The sequence below is a fragment of the Salvelinus sp. IW2-2015 genome, unplaced genomic scaffold, assembly GCF_002910315.2.
Source record: "Salvelinus sp. IW2-2015 unplaced genomic scaffold, ASM291031v2 Un_scaffold1776, whole genome shotgun sequence".
In the NCBI taxonomy this organism is placed as follows: domain Eukaryota; kingdom Metazoa; phylum Chordata; class Actinopteri; order Salmoniformes; family Salmonidae; genus Salvelinus; species Salvelinus sp. IW2-2015.
In genome coordinates, this window is record NW_019943152.1 from 42,611 (window position 1) to 62,372 (window position 19,762).

General features: G+C 44.4%; 2 protein-coding genes and 2 long non-coding RNA genes across 5 annotated transcripts in view; 3 read left to right on the top strand and 1 right to left on the bottom strand.

The window, feature by feature from the left end:
- Positions 1 to 776, top strand: part of LOC112071939 (uncharacterized) — a 3,104-nt gene extending 2,328 nt beyond the window's left edge. The window contains exons 4-5 of the long non-coding RNA XR_011476013.1: positions 77 to 136; positions 404 to 776. This is a non-coding gene — a long non-coding RNA (uncharacterized lncRNA). The remainder of the gene's footprint in view (positions 1 to 76; positions 137 to 403) is intronic.
- LOC112071938 (DNA-directed RNA polymerase III subunit RPC3-like) overlaps positions 1 to 7,917 on the bottom strand; it is an 8,171-nt gene extending 254 nt beyond the window's left edge. The window contains 17 exon segments of the mRNA XM_070439568.1: positions 3,214 to 3,271; positions 3,274 to 3,362; positions 3,567 to 3,616; positions 5,336 to 5,437; positions 5,512 to 5,662; positions 5,780 to 5,840; positions 5,964 to 6,015; positions 6,151 to 6,258; positions 6,260 to 6,322; positions 6,680 to 6,788; positions 6,934 to 7,006; positions 7,139 to 7,242; positions 7,244 to 7,307; positions 7,310 to 7,354; positions 7,435 to 7,699; positions 7,771 to 7,885; positions 7,887 to 7,917. Coding sequence (XP_070295669.1) covers positions 3,214 to 3,271; positions 3,274 to 3,362; positions 3,567 to 3,616; positions 5,336 to 5,437; positions 5,512 to 5,662; positions 5,780 to 5,840; positions 5,964 to 6,015; positions 6,151 to 6,258; positions 6,260 to 6,322; positions 6,680 to 6,788; positions 6,934 to 7,006; positions 7,139 to 7,242; positions 7,244 to 7,307; positions 7,310 to 7,354; positions 7,435 to 7,699; positions 7,771 to 7,885; positions 7,887 to 7,915 — 1,538 coding nt within the window. The 5' untranslated portion in view covers positions 7,916 to 7,917.
- LOC139024679 (uncharacterized) lies at positions 2,620 to 3,309 on the top strand. Of its 2 annotated transcripts, none has more exons than XR_011476015.1 (3): positions 2,620 to 2,699; positions 2,751 to 2,829; positions 3,177 to 3,309. It is a non-coding gene; the product is annotated as an uncharacterized lncRNA (long non-coding RNA). The 2 variants fall into 2 exon arrangements; XR_011476014.1 differs by lacking the exon at positions 3,177 to 3,309 and adding an exon at positions 3,064 to 3,139.
- A 366-nt stretch (positions 7,918 to 8,283) lies between the features above and the next one.
- On the top strand, positions 8,284 to 19,373 carry LOC112071940 (E3 ubiquitin-protein ligase RNF115-like). Its single transcript, XM_024139352.2, is given in 11 exon segments — positions 8,284 to 8,332; positions 8,335 to 8,390; positions 10,449 to 10,507; positions 10,653 to 10,707; positions 10,916 to 11,226; positions 11,380 to 11,448; positions 13,612 to 13,684; positions 13,983 to 14,076; positions 18,694 to 18,809; positions 18,897 to 18,906; positions 18,909 to 19,373. Coding segments are annotated over 11 exon segments (966 nt in total). The 5' UTR covers positions 8,284 to 8,313; the 3' UTR covers positions 19,013 to 19,373.
- The last annotated feature ends 389 nt before the right edge of the window (positions 19,374 to 19,762 follow it).

The following is a 19,762-nucleotide window of genomic DNA, read 5'->3' on the forward strand; positions in this document are numbered from 1 at the left end:
AGTGTAGATCTGTTATAAGTAGATCAGTAACAGGTATCAACCTTGTAATTAGTACGAGATAATGTTGTATAAGTAGAATACAGTACAGGTATCAACCTGTAATTAGTACCATGTTGTATAAGTAGATACAGTACAGGTATCAACCTGTAATTAGTACCATATAAAGTAGATTACCGTAAGGTATCAACCTGTAATTAGTACCATAAGTAGATACCGTACGGTATCAACCTGTATTAGTACCATAAGTAGATACACCGTTACAGGTATCAACCTGTAATTAGTACCAGTTATAAGTGATACCGTACAGGTATCAACCTGTATTAGTACCATGTTGTATAAGTAGATACGTACAGGTATCACCTTGTAATTAGTACCCATGTTGTATAAGTAGATATACGTACAGGTATCAACCTGTAATTAGTACCATGTTGTATAATAAGTAGATACCAGTACAGGTATCAACCTGTAATTAGTACCATGTTGTATAAGTAGATACCGTACAGGTATCAACTGCTGTAATTAGTACCATGTTGTCTATAGGAAAGCAGTTCCATCCTTCAAGGAAGCTTGAATGAAAATGCACTACCTGAATAATGGGATCACTTATAATCATGTGAATATATTTGTATTTCTATGAAACGCTGTTACAAACTAACTGTCTATTTATATTCAGAAGTCATCATGACTTTAGATTTTTCACCCATTTTCTCTACAGTACAGTTCATTTTTCTGAGTCAAATTAAAACTGTTGATAATTAAAGTTTTTGCAAATGTTATTTTAGTTTCTTTCATGTTGTTTATACATAATAGGATCATTCATACACATGAACTAAATACACATAAACAAATATTTATTAAACATTATTATCTTTTTTTTTTTTTTTTTTTTTGTTTATCTGGCATTTCAGACTACTTCATTGTATAAAAGAAAAACACTTTCACAACTAGCAAACATTGTTTAACATATAACTGAATAACGACGTCTGTACGTCAGGCAAAAAAAGCACCAACTGAGTCAGGTATATGAAAACCCAAACATATTTTATTGATGCAACTTCATGTCCATTGTGTTTCTCCCCTCCCTCCCTCCCTCTACTTGGTCTTGGTAGAAGATGTAGGACTCAGTAGAAAGACAGTCTCATCCACCTGGTTCTCTGTAGAGTCCAACCTTCAGGGAGAAAAGAAACGAGGTAATAAGCTACAGTAATGTAGCAGTATTAGTAATGTCAGTTGTAGTAGTAACAAGTATGTAGTAGTACTTGTTTGATGTGATGTTGTAGGCCTCTAGCTGTTGTCTATAGTATATAGTATGGGTGTCGTAGCAGTAGCATCCTGACTGATATGGCAAATCCTCCAACCGCAAGGCGATTAGCCCGACTAACCGTGCCCCGAACATAGTCTGGGTAGCCAATCTGCATTGTGTCCCGCCACCCGCCAACCCCTCTTTTACGCTACTGCTACTCTCTGTTCATCATATTGCATAGTCACTTTAACCATACCTACATGTACATACTACCTCATAAGCCGACTAACAGGTGTCTGTAAATATAGCCTCACTACTGCTGTTTTTCCACTCTCTTTTTACTGTTGTTTTTAATTTTTTTTACTTATCAATGTAGCAGTATTAGTAATGTCAGTGTAGTAGTAACAAGTATGTAGTAGTACTTGTTGATGTGATGTTGTAGGCCTCTAGCTGTTGTCTATAGGTATATAGTATGGGTGTCGTAGCAGTAGCATCCTGACTGATATGGCAATACCTCCAACCGCAAGGCGATTAGCCCGACTAACCGGTGCCCCCGAACATAGTCTGGGTAGCCAATCTGCATTGTGTCCCGCCACCCGCCAACCCCTCTTTTACGCTACTGCTACTCTCTGTTCATCATATATGCATAGTCACTTTAACCATACCTACATGTACATACTACCTCAATTAGCCCGACTAACAGGTGTCTGTATATAGCCTCACTACTGCTGTTTTTCCACTCTCTTTTTACTGTTGTTTTAATTTTTTTACTTATCTATTGTTTACCTAAAATGGCACCGTTGGTAAGTAAGCATTTCACTGTAAGGTCTACACCTGTTGTATTCGGCGCACGTGACAAATAAACTTTGATTTGATTTAGTAGTAGTATTGTAGTAGTACTTGTTGATGTGACGTCGTAGGTCTTCTAGTTGGAGGTCTCAACTTACTGTTGAGAGTTAGAATAGTAGAACACACAAGGTGTAATTTTGACATTTGTTTTGCATCAGCAGTTTCTCCTGTTGTCAGTCACTGACAGTCACTCACCCATGTCAGCTATCATTTTCTAGATTGTTAGTCTTATCTAAACTAGCAGTAAACATGGTCGAATGAATCACTCTCACTCAGATAGCATATTAAAAATGGAAAACATTTCTCTCCACCTTATGGCAAAATGTGTAGAATTGCAGGAAATGTACTCTAAAAAGTAAATGTATTTTAGGGGCTTAGGGCCCCTAAAAGGTTCGGCTCTGACTGCATGAGTGGGTATGGATGTGGTTGCGCAGACCCGCGATGTTCATATTTTTTGTGGCCCCCATCCCCATCAAAGTTGCCCATCCCTGATCTATWGTATGTGTGTATTAGTAGTAGTAGTAATGCAGTATTTGTTGATGTGATGTCGCAGGGCCTCTAGCTGCTGTCTCTATAGATCTATAGTATGGATGCAGTGGTAATTAAGGTGCAGTGGTAATTAAGGTGCAGTGGTAATTAAGGTGCAGTGGTAATTAAGGTGCAGTGGTAATGCAGTACTTGTTGATGTGCATTGTTGCAGGGCCTCTAGCTGCTGTCTCTATAGATCTATAGTATGGGTGCAGTGGTATTAAGGTGCAGGGTGTAATTAAGGTGCAGTGGTAATTAAGTGCAGTGGTAATGCAGTACTTGTTGATGTGAGTGTCGCGAGGGCTCTAGCTGCTGTCTCTATAGATCTATAGTATGGTGCAGTGGTAATTAAGTGCGATGGTAATGCAGTACTTGTTGATGTGATGTCGCAGGCTCTAGCTGCGGTCTCTTAGATCTATAGTATGGGTGCAGTGGTAATTAAGGTGCAGTGGTAATTAAGGTGCAGTGGTAATGCAGTACTTGTGATTGTGATGTCGCAGGGTTCTAGCTGCTGTCTCTAGAGATTCGTATAGTATGGTGCAGTGGTAATGTTAAGGTGCAGTGGTAATTAAGGTGCAGTGGTAATGCAGTACTTGTTGATGTGATGTCGCAGGGCTTCTAGCTGCTGTCTCTCGGGGGCAGTGATCATCCCTCCACCTCTGTCAGCTGTTCAGGCTCCGCCCCGCTGGCCTGCAGCGACGCCAGGATCGCCTCGATTCGCTGGGACTTCTCCAGCAGACGCCTGTCAATCAAACACAGGAAGTCTTGTACATGTACCAAAATTGCTGAGGATTATATACACAAAAAGTCAGACTTGTTTTCCATTGTGGTCCTCTATTGTCCTCTAAAAGTCAATATGCAGACCTAAAGAGACCTTAGCAGGAAACTTAGAGAATAAAACCAAATCTATCCATCCATCCACTTAGGAATCAATCAATAAACTCACTTGTTCTCCTTGGTCTCGAAGAGGCGCCTCTCAATCAGATTAGCCACTGTCTGCAAGTAGTGATGGGGAAAAATGTATAAAGTTACATATCGCAATATTGTTTTGGACCTGTTCTCCATCTTCTTTTTATATTAGTAAGCCAACAGATTTTCTGCACTTTTATTTCCATGACTGATCAAAACAAACGTTCTCATCGCTCTCGTCTCTCTGCAGCAGACATATGCAGAATGTTTGGAACATTCAATCGCATATCGCATTGCATATTGAAACGTGAGAATCGCATCATATCGTATCAGCACCTAAGTATTGTGATAATATCATGAGTCCTTGGCAATTCCCAGCCCTATCTAAAAGCAGACGTCCACCATAATTGTCAAGTCAGCGGTGCACGAAGTAAACAGCAATCAAATCAAAATGTATTTATAAAGCCCTTTTTACATCAGCAGATGTCACAGAGCGCTTCTACAAAACATAGCCTAAAACCCCAAACAGCAAGCAATGCAGATGTAGAGCAATATCAGGCGGGCTTCCGCAACAAGGAGTGTGAATTGCGACACTAAATGTCTCTGCTGTTGTGGTCCTGAAGCGATCAAGTTGCACACCGTAAAGTACACATGCAGATATACACTCACCGGCCAGGTTATTAGGTACACCACCACATCCACGGAAATATATCGCTCCTACAGACTGAGTCACGTGACCGTGGCTTGCTATATAAAGCAGGCAGACAGGCATTGAGGCATTCAGTTACTGTTTGATTGAATGTTAGAATGGCAAAGCCAGTGACCTAAGCGACTTTGAGAGTGATATGATCGTCGGTGTCAGGCATGCCAGATCTCAGAAACGGCCGCTGTAATGGGCTTTTCACGCACAGCAGTGTCTACGGTTTCCCGAGAATGGACAAACAAAAAACATCCGGTCAGCGGCAGTCCTGTGGGGAAAACAGCTTGTTGATGAGAGAGGTCGAAGGAGAAAGGCAAGAATCGTGCAAGCTAACAGACGGGCCACAAACAGGTAAATAACGGCACAGTACAACAATGGTGTGCAGAAGGCATCTCTTAAGCACAACTCGTCGGTCCTTGTCACAGATGGGCTATTCAGCAGACGACCACACCGCGGTCCACGCCTATCAGCTAAAAACAAGAAGAAGTGGCTCCACTAGACTCAAGATCACCAACAGTGAACAATTGATGAGTGGAAAAACATCCAACGAATCCCGGTTTCTGTTGCGTCATGCTGATGGAAGAGTCAGGATTTGCCGTAAGCAGCATGAGTCCGTGGACCCATCCTGCCTGGTGTCAACGGTACAGGCTGCTGGCGGTGGTGTACCACTGTCCAATCTGCAGCAACCGTGTGATGCCATCGCATCAGCATGGACTAACATCCCTGTGGAACGTTTCCGACTTTTAGAGTCCATGCCACAAAGAATTCAGGCTGTTCTGGAGGCAAAGGGYGGYTCTGACCTGGTACTAGATAGGTGTACCTAATAAACTGAAAGTATATTTTTGACTCGRTCTCCTTCCGTATTTCCTCTTTATTTAGACAGTTTAAAATGTAGATGTAAAGGTACAGTTGTAGAAGAGAGAAAGAAAGAGGSTGGGGATTTAATGTGTCAATGTGGACAATATGTGTTCAGTAAACTGCAGCACTACCGCTGCGCCTCAGGTTCGCAAATATTTTGTCYCGAGTGCAACATCTTGCATCACGCTCATCTGCAATATCAGCGTTTCATCCTGCTGCTCATAGTATAGCTTAGTTTGAATGTGTACCTTGTAGCAGTGTTGTAGCAGTAGGCGGGCAGTAGGCAGCTGGTTGACAGTGTACAGGTAGAAGGTACGTGAAGGGGCGTGGTCAGGAGTCTTAGGGATTTCCTAGGGTGGAAAAACACAGGTGAGCATGATAATGTATGGTTTGTATAGTGTGTATTTGTGTATTTGTGTGTTACCTGTAGCTGTACCAGGTTCTCTGACAGCAGTGTGTACAGCATGTCTTTGGCCTCCTTGGCAGGGATCATAGCAAAGTCCTCCACCTGCTTCTGCTCCAGGTGACGTTTCCTTAGCAACAGACGGAAGATCCTAGCCGACCGCGAGCCAAACCTGACAATGGGAAAGGTTGAATGAATGACACCCTACAAGCTATGTAGCCACCGTGGGCAGAGACATAAACAGAGTAAATGGACACAGWCCAACRCTGACAAACACAGACACACCYACCTCTCCTGTACCACAGACTCCAGTGTAGCTCTCGCCAGGTTGGCCAGGGCTCTTTGGAGATCTGWGTGGTCAGTCAAGAAACGACCACTTACAACTGTATCATGAAATACTGGAAATGACCTATTATACAATAGTGTGTGGATGAGAAACTCAAACAGGTTTCATCAGGGTTGTAAAAGGATACTGACCACGTACATTCCTCCTCCACTGTCACCTGATTTCCCCACAAACTCCATCTGYGGAACAGAGGGAGGGAGAAACATCAGTTTACCAGCCCCCTAGGCACTGATCCAAGGTCAGTTCTGCAATTGATCTCCCAATGGTTAAGGTTGGGATATGGGAGGGGAATCTGATCCTAGATCTGCTCCTACCGGGTCATCCACCAGAAGGGAGAGGTACTGGTCCAGGATTGGTCTGCTGATGCTGTAGTTGGGCGGGAGGGAGCGGAAGATCTCATTGCTGAGAGGGGCTGAGTGTAGGGGCGGTCTGTGTGGTGGTGACCTCACTCATCCTCAACATAGTCCTCACAATCTCACTACTGGTCTGTGGGGGGGGGGGGGGGGGGGGAGAGAACGGTCTTTTTCACTCAGGCCCCCCTTCCAGCATTGGGGAACATCCCACATGACACATCTATTATATGGGCACAAGCACTGTTCATGATACAAACTGTTCACACCCGTCTGTTTGGTGAGAAAACATCTTGTAGGTTTAAAGCTTTCCTGCAATTCTACACATTTTGTCTTGAAGTGCAGAGAAAATGTTGCCTTTTATTTTTTATTTAACTAAGCACACCACGCCTCCCTGCTAACCCCTCAGTTTGGGAATCACTGACTTAGACCAAGATTTAATCTTTGGTCTACAAGCATACGGAGGTGGTCTGTAGGGGTCTGTGACACTGACCTGGTCCAGTTTGCTGGCCACAGCACTAATGATGGCCTGGTCTCTGAAGTGCTGATGGAACCTCTCAAAGTTCACCTGCCAGTAGATCCCCTCATCACCACACGACTGGAAAGAGAGGGAGGGGATAGAAAGAGGCACAAGTCATTCAAAACGGTTCCATTCCTTATTGAGAGGAGTAAAGAAAACAGAACAAGGTTCTCTGATTCTCTATAGCAGCCCATTATCTCTGTGTCAAGGGTAGAGGGTCTGACCTGGAGTCCATCTTGGCTTTCTTCCCTCCTCTCTGCTCCTCACTGTCGTCACTGGAGCGTCTGCGCTTCCCGCGACCTGCCCCACAAACACAACAAGCGAGTGTATAGCAAGTATTTACTGAATTACATATAGCAGGAGGTTTACATGTGGGTATGCACACAGGTGAAAAGGTACCACGTGTTATATGAGACAAAGTGTTTGCGGTACCTATGAGTGTAACATGGGGCAGCTTGTAGCAGTCAGGGTTGCTCTCTGCTGTTGGGGGGCAGTGGAGGCGGAGGCGGCAGGGGTGCCGGGGGTCGCCGGGGGATGGAGGTGGCTGCAGTTCCCATCTCGGCCACCGGAGGACAGCGCTGCAGGAAGTGAGTCTCCACAGCTTAGAGAAGGCTGAGACCACCTCACTGTACTCCATACTACGACCCTCTACAGGAGAAAAAATATGAGGACAGAAGGAGAAGAAAATATAGAATAATCATACATCTTGTAATCGCTCTCTCACACACCCTCCATGTTATGAGTGAGTCGGTCAGCTACAGTCTTGACCGTGTTGCTCATTGTCATATGGCCTCGTTGTAGGACCTCCTCCACGATGAGTTCTCCTGTGTCTCCATACAGGGTCTTAGCTGTGTAGATGTACCGCGGGTACCGCAGAACCCTTAGAACCCGCTCACAGCTGGCCCGGTACTCCACTGGGCTCCCGGGGCCTCGCCGGCCCGACCCGAACTCACAAGCACCGTGCTGTACCAACACACACAGAGACTTCTTCACCTGCAGAAGAGACAGGGTCACCACCTAGGTTGAACAATATGTTTTATGTGTGTGTTTTGTTTGTGTAGTACCAGGTCCAGTGGTGTGTTGGTCTCATTGGCGATGGTCCTGAGGTTCTGTGCCCCTCCTCTGAGCAGGTGAGTGCCTATCCTCTCCACCACCTCTCCAAAGTGCTCCTGAGCAGCAGCCACACAGCCGCACCTCCTGGGCAGTCATTGCTGAACAGGAGGAACCGGGGAACAGGTCAACAACACGTTTTTGGACTGTCATCGAAATTACTTATGCTGAGAGTATGATGACACTAAAACCGGTAACCAAATCACGCTTTTCAACACGTTTACTAACAACTTTAATTTTATAACTTAACTGCCATGCTCACAAACCTTTGCAAAACACCTTTTTCAGATCATGGAATGAGTTTCGGGAAATCCTCGCAAAACAACTTCAGAATCCCAAACACATGTGATTGCCAGCGCCACAACACAACGAATTTCCGCCCTCACAGGTAAGCTTATTTTCCCAAAGAGTTGCGCATTGCATGAAGGGATGTTGGCGGAACACCCTCTTTGGTATGCAGGAGGACCGACGTCACTGTTTGTGCTATTCTGGGGAAGATGGCGGAAGCTGCGGCGGTTCCCCGCATCGGTTCTTCTGTCATTGTTGTAAGGGAGAAGTAAGCCCCAAGCTCCCGGTAAGTCAGTCGTTTCACCGTTCCCGACATGGCTGTTCAATGCAGGTCTTGTTCTTTTCCGTCGGTTGACAACCGAATCAGTCCAGCAATAGCAGTAGTTGTTTAACTAGCTAGCTGCTAACTGTAGACGGCTACAGTAGGGCCCTCGGCACTAGCTAGCAAACAAACAATGTTGATGTTTGTTGTTGCTCGCTTTAACAATAGGATTTGTAAACTAATTTCTTTAACAAGACATTATGTACAGTAATTGTTAAAGATTATACTGGCACGGTTGAATAACGTTCCTGAGTAGCTGTGTTATGATGTAATGTTAACCTTATTCGAGGTGGGTTTTGTGTGCTTTTCCTGAATCCTCGAGGTGGTAGCTATATGGATTCTAATGGATATTTAACGTAACTCGGCCAGTCTGGCTACTCCTTGTCCTACTAAAGCAGAGGGAATACGGGGGTTTCCTTGGCCTGGGACGCGTTCAGCAGGACACAACGGTTTGGCACGTTCAGATAGAAAATATATGTAGAACAATACATCATGTAGGCTCTATTTACGCATTCTATCTGCAACGTTCGTGAACGTTTGGCAACTGAATGTGGCACAGTTAACTTTCACAATCAAATTGAAAGTAAAATGTAGAAAGACATTGCACAATATTTTGACTGCTTGACCCTAATTATTTAACTACATTATTCCGTATTGACTGCGTTCATTCTAGAAGAGACGTTATGACACTTAACGTTAACATTTTGCATTTAGCTAGCTAGTCATGTAGCTATCTGTTTGTTATTGACTCGCAGTCTCTGGCAGTCAGTCAATGTGTCAGATAGTCACTCAGCTGCTTGTCTAAACCAACGTTAGCTAGGATACATTTGTGTATGTTAGGCTGGTCAGTGAGAGGCAGGCTGGTAATCCCGTTTATTCCCTTCCTGCCATTGAAGCTAAATCTGGGAGGAGGCTGAAGTAGGCCTAGACACGGACCTAAGGCCAGTTTTTGATTTCCCTCTTATTGGGAAATAGATCTGTGCCTATGGGTCCGACCATCTAGCCCAGGGTTTCCCAAACTCGGTCCTGCCCCCCCATCATCAAGCTTGGGCTCCAGAGTGATGCAGCGGTCTAAAGGCACTGCATCTCAGTGCTAGAGGCGTCACCACAGACCCTGGTTTGATTCCAGGCTGTATTACAACCGGCCATGATTGGGAGTCCCATTGGGCCAGTGTAGTACGGGTTAGGGTTTGGCCGGGGTAGGCCGGGGTAGTACGGGTTAGGGTTTGGCCGGGGTAGGCCCGTCATTGTAAATAAGAATTTGTTAACTGACTTGCCTAGTTAAATAAAAGCTTTGATTATTTGAATCAGCTGTGAAGCGCTAAGGCAAGAAACTAAACTTGTACTGGGGATGGGGGTGAATTTGGMAAACCCTGATCTAGCCTACCCACAGGCTAACTCTGCCTGCTGGTCTCACTGTGTCACACTCTGTCTCTRTGTGCTGCTGAGGCATGTTTCAGCCATGCCCACTCACTGACTGCATATAAGCAGTTCATCTGTCTCACCTCCCCAAGACATCSACTGAAAGAGAGAGGGTGCATGCCTCAAACATACATGGCAGAACCCTGTGCTTGTCRGTCTGAAGCCTTATTTCAGGCATAGTATCTGTATGTTTTCACCAGATGACAATGGCTGAGGCATAGCCTAAGCCTACACACAATATTGCATACAGCAATACAGGTTTTGAACAATTTTGGAATGAGGTTCACTTCAAGTTCAAGTGTRCTTTTGTTTTGTGSAATAAAGAACATGTCTGTGTCATAGGCCTAATCCCATTGTGAGTGAACTSAACACTGGTGCCAGGGAAGAATACTTCTCGATGACAACTTCCACTTTACATGTTGTATGTTCCTGCTTAATGCTATGTTCAAACAGGCTATATCCTGACTCTGCCACAGATCTCTACTAGACATTTCCTCATTCTACAGACAGAAACCCCTGCATAGCRGCCTCWSCAGCWKWYTATAGAACACYGTGTYACRCATGTACTCTCTGAGTGTGTGGTATTGTGTGTTTTTGCAGGAGTACATCTGTCCCAGGTGTGAGTCTGGCTTTATAGAGGAGGTAACAGAAGATTCCAGGTGAGAATATCTTGTTTATTATGTCTGTAGCTTTAATGAATCAACCAGATATAGGCTAGGCAGAGTGAATGGAAGGTGGTGGAGAATGACTGTGTATAGATGTTGGATGTTACTAATGCTGTGTTCTGTGTGCTGTTTCCCTCAGTCTGCTAGAGGGTGGCGCTAACGGGACAGATGACACAGCCACACAGTTTGCAGAGGTATGATATGCACTGTGGCCTGGAGGATACAGGGGTGGGGGGGGGTGCAAATGTCTACTGTGATCTCATCTGTACTAAATGTACCTTTGTGATCCCATCTTTCTTTCACATGCTTTCTCTATCTTTCTCTCCCTTCCACTGTCCCTCTCTCCATTCCCCCTCCTCCCACTCTCCCTTTCACCCTCACCCCTCATTTCTCTCTCAGCAGCTGTGGCACCTGTTGTTTGTAGAGAGGCCTTTCACAGTGGATGGTGACAGTCCAGACTCAGAGCCCCGGGTCCCTGGTGGAGGGGTTGGGGTAGGAGCAGGGGGGTTAGGTCTGGGGGGGCTGGGAGGGCTAGGAGGCCTGGGAGGAGGTCCTATCGGAGGGTCAGTTCCTGCTGGGTTAGGAGGACCCCTGGGGGGTCCTCTGGGAGGGGGGGAACACTGGGGGCCCGGTCGCCCCCCTCGCCTGCACAGTCAGCGGAGGTACCGCTCCAGAGGGAGCAGCAGACCTGACCGCTCGCCTGCCGTAGAGGGGTGAGACTCCTCTCCTTACGATGCCATGTTGATATTCATATGGCTGTTTTGATCAGTCAGGATTTGCAGGTTCTAAATGTAGTCTTTTTTTTAGTTTTCAATGTTTTGCTGATCTCATTCCTGAACTGATGTGTGTGCCTTCTCTCTCTGTAGGATAGTACAACAGTTTCTGGCTGGTCTATTTGCCAACTCTGGAGTTCCTGGCCAACCTCCCCTCTCTTGGTAAGAACCTTCTTACTGCCATGTAAGCAGTGGTTATACATTATGTAAGTCCACAGTTTGACCTTCTCTTGTGGATTCCTTAAAATAGTGAGGTGGATCAACATGAATATTTGAATGTCCCTGACTTGTTATGGGTGTGCCTCGCCAGCACCCCTGGACCCTGTCATTTAAACCTAAAATCACAACACATATTGTTGCTGTTCATCATGTGTAAACAGGATATTTCCTGAATGTTTAATCTTTAACTGTAATTGACCTCCTCTCTCTGTGTGTTAGGACGGGGATGCTACACTCTAACCCAGGGGACTATGCTTGGGGACAGGGGGGACTGGACGCAGTCATCACACACAGGTACGCCACGCACAAACCCATTCACATGATTTGGTATGTATGGCCACTAAGCAACTATTACTTCATACTACGCTAGAATGCTAATATGGATGTTGGTAGACCCAGAATGCTAATGAAGGTTTAGCCGTTCTCTTGTTATTTTCTCTCTATCTTTTCCAGGGTGTTTCTGATGGTTTTACTCTTTTGTTGTATCATGCTAGGTTAGCACACAGCTTACAGCACAAAGGTGGATTGTTAAGCTGTTCTTATAGTTCCTGCAGCAACCATTGTGATGTATGTTCTCTGTCTACCTGTGTGTAGTTGTTAGGTCAGTTTGAGAACACGGGCCCTCCTCCTGCAGAGAAAGAGAAGATCTCCTCCATTCCTACAGTCAACGTGTCTCAGGATCAAGCAGGTCAGTCCTTTACCTCCTCTCCAGTCTCTCCATAGTGCCGTGGCCTATACACTACCAATCAAAAGTTTGGACACGCTTATTCATTCAAGGGTTTTTCTTTATTTTTACAATTTTATACATTGTAGAAAAATAGTGAAAACATCAAACTATGAAATAACACTTTTTTTGTTGTAACCAAAAAAGTGTTAAACAAATCAAAATATATTTTAAGTTTTAGATTCTAAGATTCTAAGCCACCCTTTGCCTTGCACACACAGCTTTGCACACTCTTGGCATTCTCTCAACCAGCTTTACCTGGAATGCTTTTCCAACAATCTTGAGTTCCCACATATGCTGAGCACTTGTTGGCTGATTTTCCTTCGCTCTGCGGTCCAACTCATCCCAAAGCATCTCAATTGGGTTGAGGTCGGGTGATTGTGCTCCCAAGTGGCGCAACGGTCTAAGGCACTGCATCTCAGTGCAAGAGGCGTCACTACAGTCCCCGGTTCGAATCCAGGCTGAATCACATCCGGCTGTGATTGGGATTCCCATAGGGCGGTGCACAATTGGCCCTGCGTCGCCCGTCATTGTAAAATAAGAATTTGTTCTTAACTTCTCTGGGATAGGTGGGACGGTAGCGTCAAAATCCAGAAAAAATGTAGCGTGCCAAATTCAAATATATTACTATAAAAATCTATCTTTCATGAAATCACACACGAAAGACACCAAATTAAAGCTACACATGTTGTGAATCCYGCCAACATGTCTGATTTCAAAAAGTATTTACAGGGAAAGCACACCAAACAATTATGTTAGCTCAGTACATAGCCACAGAAAAACACAGCCATTTTCCCAGCAAAAGATAGTAGTCACAAAAAACAGAAATAGAGATAAAATAATCACTAACCTTTGATGATCTTCATCAGATGACACTCATAGGACATCATGTTACACAATACATTTATGTTTTGTTCGATAATGTGCATATTTATATCCACAAACCTTGGTTTACATTGGCGCCATGTTCAGAAATGCCTCCAAAATATCCGGAGNACTGATGTGTGTGCCTTCTCTCTCTGTAGGATAGTACAACAGTTTCTGGCTGGTCTATTTGCCAACTCTGGAGTTCCTGGCCAACCTCCCCTCTCTTGGTAAGAACCTTCTTACTGCCATGTAAGCAGTGGTTATACATTATGTAAGTCCACAGTTTGACTTACACACTTTCTCTTGTGGATTCCTTATAAATAGTGAGGTGGATCAACATGAATATTTGAATGTTCCCTGACTTGTTATGGGTGTGCCTCKGCCAGCACCCCTGGGACCCTGTCATTTAAACCTAAATCACAACACATATTGTTGCTGTTCATCATGTGTGAAATAGGATATTTCCTGAATGTTTCATCTTTAACTGTAATTGACCTCCTCTCTCTGTGTGTTAGGACGGGGATGCTACACTCTAACCCAGGGGACTATGCTTGGGGACAGGGGGGACTGGACGCAGTCATCACACAGGTACGCACGCACAAACCCCATTCACATGATTTGGTATGTATGGCCACTAAGCAACTATTACTTCATACTACGTAGAATGCTATATGGATGTTGGTAGACCCAGAATGCTAATGAAGGTTTAGCCGTTCTCTTGTTATTTTCTCTCTATCTTTTCCAGGGTGTTTCTGATGGTTTTACTCTTTTGTTGTATCATGCTAGGTTAGCACACAGCTTACAGCACAAAGGTGGATTGTTAAGCTGTTCTTATAGTTCCTGCAGCAACCATTGTGATGTATGTTCTCTGTCTACCTGTGTGTAGTTGTTAGGTCAGTTTGAGAACACGGGCCCTCCTCCTGCAGAGAAAGAGAAGATCTCCTCCATTCCTACAGTCAACGTGTCTCAGGATCAAGCAGGTCAGTCCTTTACCTCCTTGCCAGTCTCTCCATAGTGCCATGGCCTATACACTACCAATCAAAAGTTTGGACACGCTTATTTATTCAAGGGTTTTTCTATATTTTTACTATTTTCTACATTGTAGAAAAATAGTGAAAACATCAAAACTATGAAATAACACTTTTTTGGTTGTAACCAAAAAGGTGTTAAACAAATCAAAATATATTTTAAGTTTTAGATTCTTCGAAGTAGCCACCCTTTGCCTTGATGACAGCTTTGCACACTCTTGGCATTCTCTCAACCAGCTTTACCTGGAATGCTTTTCCAACAATCTTGAGGAGTTCCCACATATGCTAAGCACTTGTTGGCTGATTTTACTTCACTCTGCGGTCCCAACTCATCCCAAACCATCTCAATTGGGTTGAGGTCGGGTGATTGTGTTCCCGAGTGGCGCAACGGTCTAAGGCACTGCATCTCAGTGCAAGAGGCTTACATGTTAGATACAGCTTTACAGTCCCTGGTTCGAGTCCAGGCTGAATCACATCCCGGCCGTGATTGGGATTCCCATAGGGCGGTACACAATTGGCCTTGCGTCGCCATCATTGTAAAATAAGAATTTGTTCTTAACTGACTTGCCTAGTTAAATAAAATAAAAATAATTGTGGAGGCCATCTGATGCAGCCCTCCATCACCCCGTCTTGGTCAAATAGCCCTTACACAGCCTGAAGGTGTGTTGGGTCATTGTCCTGTTGAAAAACAAACTTAGCCCAAACCAGATGGGATGGCATATCGCTGTAGAATGCCATGCTGGTTAAGTGTGCCTTAAATAAATGACCAACAGTTTCACCAGGAAAGCACCATCATACCTCCTCCTCCATGCTTCACGGCYGGAACCACACATGCTGAGATGATCCGTTCACCTACTCTGCGTCTCACAAAGACACGGCGGTTGGAACCAAAAATCTAATGTCCATTGCTCGTGCTTCTTGGCCCAAGCAAGTCTCTTCTTCTTACTGGTGTCCTTTAGAAGTGGTTTCTTTTGCAGCAATGTGACCATGAAGGCCTGATTCACACAGTCTCCTCTGAACAGTTGATGTTGACATGTGTCTGTTACTTGAACTCTGAAGCATTTATTTGGGCTGCAGTTAACTCTATTGAATTTATCCTCTGCAGCAGAGGTAACTCTGGGTCTTCCCTTCCTATCAAATGACATTTTATTGGTCACATACACATGGTTAGCAGATGTTATTATGAGTGTAGCGAAATGCTTGTGCTTCTAGTTCTGACAGTGCAGCAATATTAACAAGTAATCTAACAATTCCCCAACAACTACCTAATACACTCAAATCTAAGTAAAGGAATGGAATAAGAATATATACATATAAATATATGGATAAGCAACGACAGAGCGGCATAGGCAAGATGCAATAGATGGTATAAAATACAATATATACATATGAGATGAGTGAGGCAAGATATGTAAACATTATTAAAGTGGCATTATGGCGGTCCTCATCAGAGCCAGTTTCATCACAGCACTTGATGGTTTTTGCGACTGCACTTGAAGAAACTTTCAAAGTTCTTGAAATGTTCCGGATTGACTGAACTTCATGTCTTAAAGTAATGATGGACTGTCGTTTCTCTTTGCTTATTTGAGCTGTTCTTGCCATAATATGGACTTGGTCTTTTACTAAATAGGGATATCTTCTGTATACCCCCCTACCTTGTCACAACACAACTGATTGGCTCAAAGCATTAAGAAGGAAATAAATTCCACAAATTAACTTTTAACAAGGCACACCTGTTAATTGAAATGCATTCCAGGTGACTACCTAATGAAGCTGGTTGAGAGAATGCCAAGAGTGTGCAAAGCTGTCAAGACAAAGGGTGGATACTTTGAAGAATCTCATATAAAATATATTTAGATTTGTTTAACACTNGACATCTAGTGGAAGGTGTAGGAAGTGCAAACAGATCCATATATTACAGGGAATTGAATAGGCGATGAGTTTAACAATGACCAGTCTCAGAATTCTCACTTCCTGTTTGGATTTTTTCTCAGGTTTTTGCCTGCCATATGAGTTCTGTTATACTCACAGACATCATTCAAACAGTTTTAGAAACTTCAGAGTGTTTTATATCCAATAGTAATAATAATATGCATATATTAGTATCTGGGACAGAGTAGGAGGCAGTTCACTATGGGCACGCAATTCATCCAAAAGTGAAAATGCTGCCCCCTATATCAAAGAAGTTAACTGACTTGCCTAGTTAAATAAAAAATAATTGTGGAGGCCAGGTCATCTGATGCAGCCCTCCATCACTCCTTCTTGGTCAAATAGCCCTTACACAGCCTGGGGGTGTGTTGGGTCATTGTCCTGTTGAAAAACAAATGATAGTACCACTAAGCCCAAACCAGATGGGATGGCATATCGCTGTAGAATGCTGTGGTAGCCATGCTGGTTAAGTGTGCCTTGAATTCTAAATAAATCACAGACAGTGTCACCAGCAGAGCACCATCACACCTCCATGCTTCACGGCGGGAACCACAAATGCTGAGATTATCCGTTCACCTACTCAGCGTCTCACAAAGACACGGCGGTTGGATACAAAAAAATCTAATTTGTCCATTGCTCATGTTTCTTGGCCCAAGCAAGTCTCTTCTTCTTACTGTTGTCCTTTAGGAGTGTTTTCTTTTGCAGCAATTCGACCATGAAGGCCTGATTCACGCAGTCTCCTCTGAACAGTTGATGTTGAGATGTGTCTGTTACTTGAACTCTGAAGCGTTTATTTGGGCTGCAATCTGAGGTGCAGTTAACTCTAATGAATTTATCCTCTGCAGCAGAGGTAACTCTGGGTCTTCCTTTCCTATCAAATTACATTTTATTGGTCACATACACATGGTTAGCAGATGTTATTGTGAGTGTAGCGAAATGCTTGTGCTTCTAGTTCTGACAGTGCAGCAATATCTAACAAGTAATCTAACAATTTCAACAACTACCTAATACACACAAATCTAAGTAAATGGCATTATGGCAGTCCTCATCAGAGCCAGTTTCATCACAGCGCTTGATGGTTTTTGCGACTGCACTTGACGAAACTTTCAAAGTTCTTGAAATGTTCCGGATTGACTGAACTTCATGTCTTAAAGTAATGATGGACTGTCGTTTCTCTTTGCTTATTTCAGCTTTTCTTGCCATACTATGGACTTGGTCTTTTACCAAATAGGGCCATCTTCTGTATACCACCCCTACCTTGTCACAACACAACTGATTGTCTCAAAGCATTATTAAGAAGGAAATAAATTCCACAAATTAACTTTTAACAAGGCATACCTGTTAATTGAAATGCATTCCAGGTGACTACCTAATGAAGCTGGTTAAGAGTGTGCAAAGCTGTCATCAAGACAAAGGGTGGCTACTTTGAAAAATCTCATATAAAATATATTTTGATTTAACACTTTTTTGGTTACTACATGATTCCATATGTGTTATTTCATAGTTTTGATGTCTTCACTATTATTCTACAATGTAACAATTGTAAAGATAAAGGAAAAACCCTTGAATGAGTAATGTGTCTATACTTTGACTGGTACTGTAAATAAACTATATGTGCTGCTGACAGCTGACTCATTGGGTAAATGAGGACTCCTCTCTCTCTCTCTAGCTCTCCTGTCTCCTGTCCTCGTCTTTCTCACACATACACACATCTGTCCGCTGTTTCACTCTCTCTCTCGTCTCACTCTTGTTCTCTCTCTTTTGGTCTCTCTCTCTCTGTCCCCCTGGCTCAGGGCCCCATAGCTTGTTGTCTCTCTGTCCCCCCTGGCCCAGGCCCACATAGCTGTGTCTCTCTGTCCCCCCTGGCTCAGGGCCCACATAGCTGTTGTCTCTCTGTCCTCCCCTGGCCCAGGGCCCACATAGCTGTTTGTCTCTCTGTCTCCCCTGGCCCAGGGCCCACATAGCTGTTGTCTCTCTCTCCCTCTGTCTCCCCTGCTCAGGGCCCACATAGCTGTTGTCTCTCTCTGTCTCCCCCTGGCTCAGGGCCCACATAGCTGTTTGTCTCTCTGTCTCTCTCTGTCCCCCTGGCTCAGGGCCCACTAAGCTGTTGTCTCTCTCTCCTCTCTGTCTCCCCTGGCTCAGGGCCCACTAGCTGTTGTCTCTCTCTCCCTCTCTGTTCCCCCTGGCTCAGGGCCCACATAGCTGTTGTCTCTTCTCTCGCTGTCCCCCCTGGCCCAGGGCCCACATAGCTGTTGTCTCTGTCTCCCCTGGCTCAGGGCCCACATAGCTGTTGTCTTACTTTCTCTTGTCATTAAGAGTGCATACTTATTCCTCTGAAATCATCTCAACCAGCCACTCAGTAATTTGCATCAGATTGAGGCTTCAGTTATTTTAATGTCTGGTAGGCCGTCATTGTAAATAAAGAATTTGTTGTTAACTGACTTGCCTGGTTAAATAAAGGTTCAACACAAACATCTAATGTAACCCCTGCTTCATCATCCCTTCAGTCTTCCCATCTCTCCCCCGTTCCTGTATACTGTAATATGGAGTATTTTACCTGCATGTAAGATAGTTCTGTATGATCATTTATAACAGGAATGTAATACTAGATAATAAAAAAGGTGTGTGTGTGCTCTCCAGACTGCAGTATGGAGTGTCCGGTGTGCAAGGAGGACTTTGCAGTGGGAGAGCCCGTCAGACAGCTACCCTGCAACCACTTCTTCCACTCAGACTGTATAGTACCCTGGCTGGAAATGGTGAGGAGGAGGTGGGGTAATATTTAGTAGGAGGAATGTTTTGAAGACGTTTGTAACTGATTTTCTCCTCTCTCTCTCTTTCTGCAGCACGATACGTGTCTGTGTGTGAGAAGGGGTTGAATGGGAAGACAGCAACACCCAGAACCCCCCAAATCCCCCTCTCTAAACACGGACCCCGCACACAGGAGAGATGGTCCTTCTGAAATACACCTCCCCCTCATCCCTCCATCGCCTTATCGCACCTCTCCTCTGACCTCCTTTTAATCTCCATCTCATCCGTCCTTCATTCCACTTTTTTGACCCTCATCCCCCTCTTCTCTACGAATACTGCACACGGGAATAAGGACTTTCTGAAGGAAAATACCTCCTTCATCTCTGCTCATTCCCGTGTCATCCCTTCATCTCTGCCTCATTCCTCCGTGTCATCCCTTCATCTCTGCCTCATTCCTCCGCTTCAATCTCTGCCTCATTCCTCCGTGTCATCTCTGCCTCATTCCTCCGTGTCATCTCTGCCTCATTCCTCCGTGTCATCTCTGCCTCATTCCTCCGTGTCATCTCTGCCTCATTCCTCCGTGTTCATCTCTGCCTCATATCCTCCGTGTCATCTCTGCCTCATTCCTCCGTGTCATCCCTTCATCTCACTCCTCCTTTCTGAATCATCTCTTCATCTACAGTCATAGGATGGTCATCTCAGTATGGCTGTTCCTGTCTCAATGCCCCTGGAACCATGTTCACACACACAGAGTACACACARKWRYWMWRMSMYMASKCCCKCACACACACACACGTCATGATCCATTAGCTGTCCTCTGCCTCATCATGACCAAGCACTTGCCTTTACCTCGCTTCAAACATCAACCCCATCTRGTTTTTTCTACTCTTTTCTCCATATTCCTCTTTTTCCATCCTTCTGAAAAGCACTGCTGTAAAACAATGTCTCTCCCTACCTCTCT